We start from the raw sequence: 6,117 nt of genomic DNA on the forward strand, positions 1-6,117 counted from the left end.
CCCCCCCCCCCCACTGATGGAAACAGGTACCTCAGGTATCAGTGCTCTGAATGAGGAATTTGCCTAGTTGCCCACTAATTCTGCATAAGTCACCTAATGAGGAATGAAAACCCTAATCGTTTGGAAAAGCAAGGTCTGCATCCGTCTGTGTAAGGGACAAAGCACCTACTGAAGAGCAGGCATTTCGTTTCCTCTTTCCTCTTGGTGCTGGAAGACGGGACTCAGGCTGATTCCAACCACTCACACCGTCAAGCCTGGTTAATATTGAAAACTTCAACCCTCCAAGCTTAACTAGGTAACCTGGTTCAGTGTGAGTCTAGGTTTAGAAATCCATTTACAAATGAATTTTGTCTGCCGGGCGTGTATTTCTTACTCAAGGTCTGAACTTGTCATTGATTGCAGCACAGACATTTGCATCTCTGGCAGTAAAATGCCATTGCTCAAAGCTACCCGAAGCTCATTATCTAGTTTCTTGAAAAGGAACAGGTAACAATATATTCTAACTCCTTTGGGGGCCTGGGTTTTGGCAGGAAGTACAGAGAGCAAGAACTTTCCATCAGAAAGGACTTGAAAGGAGGGAAGGGAAGCATATCAGATCACTACAGTCACGTATAATGATCTGGGGGCATAAGCTACGTCAAGACCCAGCGCCTGGTGGTTAATAGGAACTCGGTGAATTCTGGCGTTATTGGAAGGAATGCTTCGGCCAGAACAGAGTACTCTTGGCTAACGTGCCCAAGATCACCAGTGGATAGAAAGCAGGTAAACTTGAACGGAGACTGTAATATACCACTCCAAACAAAACAAAAACACCTCACAAGAACAAGTGTTTTTTTTTTAATGTTTTTTTTTTTTTTTTATTTCTAGGAGAGAGAGAGAGATNAAGAATAGGTTTTTGAGCACAGGTCAAAGGAGAGGCTGGCGCCTTTCCCTGTGGATTTCAGTCCAGTTCCTGCTAACAGTTGAACGCGGATTCCTAAATGCTGCCTTTTACAGGGAAGGTGGAGTTAGTTGGTGACCCCAGGGACTGAGTAATCACACTCAGGGAATTGTAAATTCTACCCCCTTAATCCCCAGGAAAGTGTGCAGGAACCAGCACGCCGAGAGAATTCACGATGATTCATCTGAAAGGCAGTTCTCTGGGAGAGATCAGCAAATTAGTGCTTCAGCGTCTGCTGTGAGATGAATTCCCGGGGGAGCCACGCCCTTTTCTCTGTCTTCCTAAGCGGCCCTTGTGGTTTCAGAGGGCGATCCTCAATGCTGAGATAGAGTTGCCCTTGCCTGGACTGTTCTGGAAGTCCAGCAACACAAGAGAACTGAACCGGATGAGTCACCTAGGGGAGAAAGATGTGGGCACCCACCCGCCTTCTGAAACAACTCAGGAAGGGAGTCAGCGACCAGAGGTATAAAAATACCTGTGTCTAAGCTCAGAGCAGGAGGGTGCTTCACAGCTAGTTCCCAAAGCTGCGAGAAAGACACCAACCTCACCTTCTTCACAGGACAGAGCAGAAGGAAAGCGTACCCAGAGGACAAAGAAAGGGGACACACAGAGTAAGGGTCGCTACGATAGGGGAACGGGCCGATTTGGGAACTTGTAAGAAATACACATTGGAAGTAGGAAGAAGTCTCGGCCACCCTTGAGGATGTTCTTCAAGAGAGTGAGGCCAGCCTTCCTGAGTGATTGCTCAGGGCTCTGTCCTTCCTGTCCTACCCCTCCAGGCCCACGTGCTGTTTATTCAGCAGATGGGCCGAGGGCACAGCACCCAGGTGACTCCCTATTTGTCAAGTAGGCCTTTTGAAATGAGAATGCAAAACAGCGACTAGCCGGGAATCTAAGTTCATGAAGGTGAAATAACCGACTTTGAACACCAGAGGCGAGGCCCAAGGTCTCCTGGCGAACAGTGCCTGGAGAGCTCGGACCAGGGCAACAAGCAAATTATTGTTTTGAAGGAGGAGCCAGCGCGCTAGCTTTAAAGTAAGACGAAGGAAAAGGGGGGGCAGTCATGATGAGAATGTTCTCTCGGCCAGTGGGTGAGTCACCGAGCTTGCCCATGAGCCCAGCCCGCCCACGGACTCAGTGGCCCTCCGGTCCTGGGTGGGGCAGGCGGTAGGGCTGACCGTTGGTTGCTGAAGTAGCAAGTTCAGGGATCTGAATGTGGCACTTGGATCTTCCCAGCTACCCGACATGCTCCGCTCCTGGGCAAGAGCTTGACGCACCCTCAGTGGGGGGCTTGGGCCTGCGGCCCAGAGGATGGCTGTGTCCTCTCTGCATTCGAAACACTCTATCTATTTACCCCGTTTCCTATTGGCCTCTCAGACGGAAGATCCTCTAGGTCAAGAACCGTGAATCGTTCTATGAACCACAAAATAAGCGTCTGCTAAATGAGTGAATGAATAAATCAGAGAAGCCCTTTGGCAGGACCCGAGGTACAGGTGTGAGCACCAAGGTCTGGACTGAAAACCGTGTGGCTAAGAGCCCAGCAGAAGATGGGAGGCTGGGAAGAGCTGGGGAAGGGGCCCGGAGGGCTGCCTGTGAATGCAACAGGAGGGTACAGAAGCACATTCCAGGAGTGCCGAAAAAACCGTGTCCTGCCAAACAGGTCTGGCCAGACCCTGAATAGGACTTCTCTCTTTTTCTCTCCTCGCTCCTGTTGTTTTCTTGTGTTTTGTTTCTCACTGTGAGCCCCACAGGCTATAACTACCTCATCATTCTCTCATTTTTTATTGAGCCATTTTATTCTGATGTCTGTGTATCCCCCCTATCTGTTTGCCTGGGGAAGCTGGAGGCTCAGAACTCTGTAGTCTTTCTCTGTGTAGTTGTCTTTTTTTTTCCTTTAAAAAATTTTCTTAATGTTTATTTATTTTTGAGACAGAGAAAGCACAAATGGGGAGGGGCAGGGAGAGAAGGAGACATAGAATCCAAAGAAGGTCCCAGGCTCTGAGCTGTCAGCCCAGAGCCTGATGTGGGGCTAGAGCTCAAGAACCGTGAGATCATAACCGTGAGCCGAAGTCGGAGGCTTAACCAGCTGAGCCACTCAGGTGCCCCGAGTGTAGTTTTCTTTATAGAAAAGAATTCTGGACTCCTGATAAATTTAGTCAGTGATGGGAATTAAACTTTCCATTTCTTCTCCTCTTAAAATGAGCACTTACTGTGCATGTCCTGGTGTTAGGCTGGTATGTTCACTTACACACACACACACACACACACACACACACACTCTTTTTCTCTCTCCATGGTGCTTGCCTTTGGGGGAGTTCACCAGCTATTGGCATACTATTTAAAAAGTCTAGTTAATTGTGTTTCTGTTTGTTCCCACTAGATTGTGGGCTCCTTGAACAGGGTCCCAGTAGCTAGCATCCTGCCCTCACAGCCTGCTCAATGAATTGGGAAGAATGAAATCGACAGTAATGTACATTTTTGATTCTCCTGGGAGTAGCAGGGACCCGAGTCCTCCTTAGAAAAGTGTTTGCTCCCGAGCAATCCCAAATGTTTGCTCTGGATCCGTGCCCGGATCCGGACGGTAATTTCAAAAAGGACACTTCTAAAGATCAAGAGGCCTGATTTACTCTGCTCTTCTGTGTCTTGTCCATACCCTAGTTTTCTTACAGCCCACCCAGAAAATAATTGGCAGGGTGTCAGTAAAAACAAACATCTGTTATTTACAATGTGTTTGGGGTTTCCTTCCTTTTGCTTTGGAGATTTTGAAAAGAAAAAAAAATTTTTTTTAAATTGAACACAGAAGGTGTTCTTGGCTTTGATCCCTAAGGAGAATTTAGAAAGAACGAGTCGAGGCAATGCATCTGGGTCCAGGCGGTCTCTCCCACCTTTCCCCAAACATAAAACTTGCTCACTAAAAAAGTAGGCGGCAAAGGAAAAATTCCAGATGTAATGGAATAGGAAGAAAGAACCCGAAGCCTTCTCTACCCCAATGGAGTGCAATCAGGCTTCTGTGAAGAATTGTCAGACAATCAGCATGACCTGGCAAACAATAGCCATTGTGGCAACAAATCCAGGGGTGGGTTGGGTGGTAGTTACTTAGTGAAGGGGTAGGAAGAGCTGAAAATTGCTTAAAAAAATAAGTGAATTCATCCTTTTTACTCTTGATACGAGATTCCTCAATTAAATCCACAGGAAAATGAGAAACTTAAGCAAGATGCTAAAACTTCATTTCAGCTTTCCCCGCACCCAGAGTGCTAACTTATACATCATAACCTGAAAGGATTCCATTGTTTCCCTCAACTTTGAAAGACTGGACTGTGGCCAAGGGCATACCAAGTGGGTAGTGCTCTTAAGCCACATTTTTGGAGCTGTCACTGGGAAGCAGGAAGGCCCCCAGTTTCAGCTCCACCCAGCCCAAGGCCTGACCTCACTGGGGTGGCTGCTTAAGAGGCTGGTTAGAGGCCAAGCACAGGAGGAGGAAACGGCCCCTCTGATACCATTTGCAGAGGCAGCCAGGGAAAAGCATCCCCTAGAAATCGTGTACTTTATGTCCAGTGCACCTTTAAGAAAATTTGAAGAACTGAAATAAGAAACTCCACATGGTAGGTCAGATGAAGAAAAGTAGATGAAGAACGTAGCTTCCAGCTGTCAAGGCAGGCACGTATCATTTAGGAGAGGCGAGTAACTAGAAACAAGATAGGAATCTGGGGGGGCAGGATGGATGAAGACATTTCAAATGAGTTACTCGAACTCTTTCTGCCCAGCCTCGGGTATTATCTTTTGCAATCTGCTGAAACAGGCTGGAGGGGGAGATCACCGTGGGCGTTTCCATGACCCCAGCATCACCTGAAGCACAGGGTGTAAAGACCCACTGCTGCCGGGTGGAGCTCAAGCTGCAGGGGGGGAAACCTGCAGCTACCACCGCAGACCTCTTGACAGAAGAGCTACCTCAGAGTGAAGCTAGGCCGCCCGCCTGCAGGCACTGGGGCCCGTGGCCCAACAGCGCTGGTCTTCCCATGGCCCTGCCAATCTAATCGCTGCCCTCAGCCACAGTTCAGTCAAGAAACCTCCCCTTCAGATTGCCAGCGGGTCCCGGTGTGACTCACTTCCTCTTGGAAAATGCCCTCTGAGATGGCACGCTTCCCTTTTCCTTCAGCGAGTGTTCCGAACGGCCATCCGCAGAGAGTATCTGGAACCATCCTGGACCACACCCACACGGTCTCACAGCTGAGTCACCGGCCTGCACCAGGAGAATCTGGGAGGCTTTGTGCTAACCACGCCCTGCACCATGCTCTCAGCTCCCCCTGGGGGGGTGGGGGGTGGGCTTAATGTATTCCAGAGTCTGGGCTAGGGCTTGGCTTGCCTAGCTTGTAAGCTGCTCTACTTTCCTCACCACCCCCGCCCTGCACGCCAGAGCCCCGTTTCAGTTAGCTGGAGTCCAAATGCACAGTTAGCTGTGTCCAGGGCCGCAGGAAGCCGCATTCCTGTGGCCAAGCTCCTAGGTTGTGACCAGGTACCAAGGGCCGGTCTGTCTGTCTCTGCACTGGGCCAGATTAATCTGGTTTGCGAGATCCTTCATCAAGCCTACTCTTCCCCCTCTTTAGAGTTCCACTTGTTTAATTAAGATCGCAAGAAAGAAACCCTTTGAGTAGAGAAATCCCTTCATATATTCCCCTCTCCCCGCCCCCTCTCCCTGTAGCCAAGCTTTATGATGAAAACAAATAGACCTCCCCCTCTCCTGTCTAGCAGACAGACAACAGGAAGCCCAACCTGAAACATCTGGGCGAGGGGCTGGGCAGTGCCTTTTACGAAGGGACTCTGCTAGCTGCCTTGGCGGCCAGCCCGGAGGCGGCGGCACACATCTGGACCGAGGTCAGCCTGCAGCCGGAGCCCGCACGCCGGCCAGGACGGGGCGCGCAGCGGGGGTTCGGATAACTCGGTGACTAGTGGAAAAGAAGGAAGGTGGGAGTGTGGAGAGGTAGCCGGAAAGCGAGCAGAGGGCAGAGGCCTCGGGCATCGGCACCGCGGTGCGGGAACGAAGGACAAGCGCACCCCTCCAGTCCGCGAGGATTCGGGCAGGGGCGCTGCCAGCCTCCCCGGGTGTGGCCCGGGGCGCCGAGCGGCGCGCACCCAGCGGACCCCGGCGCCCGGACGCCTCGCGAAGCTCGAGCGCGGAT

At 50.6% G+C, this 6,117-nt stretch overlaps 1 protein-coding gene across 1 annotated transcript in view; it reads right to left on the minus strand.

Annotated features, from left to right (window-relative positions):
• Positions 1–5,165, minus strand: part of S100A10 (S100 calcium binding protein A10) — an 8,914-nt gene extending 3,749 nt beyond the window's left edge. The window contains exon 1 of the mRNA XM_077772601.1: positions 5,047–5,165. Coding sequence (XP_077628727.1) covers positions 5,047–5,139 — 93 coding nt within the window. The 5' untranslated portion in view covers positions 5,140–5,165. The remainder of the gene's footprint in view (positions 1–5,046) is intronic.
• Positions 5,166–6,117: the final 952 nt, after the last annotated feature.

Source organism: Crocuta crocuta, unplaced genomic scaffold, assembly GCF_008692635.1.
Source record: "Crocuta crocuta isolate KB4526 unplaced genomic scaffold, BGI_CrCroc_1.0 scaffold415, whole genome shotgun sequence".
Taxonomy (NCBI): Eukaryota; Metazoa; Chordata; class Mammalia; order Carnivora; family Hyaenidae; genus Crocuta; species Crocuta crocuta.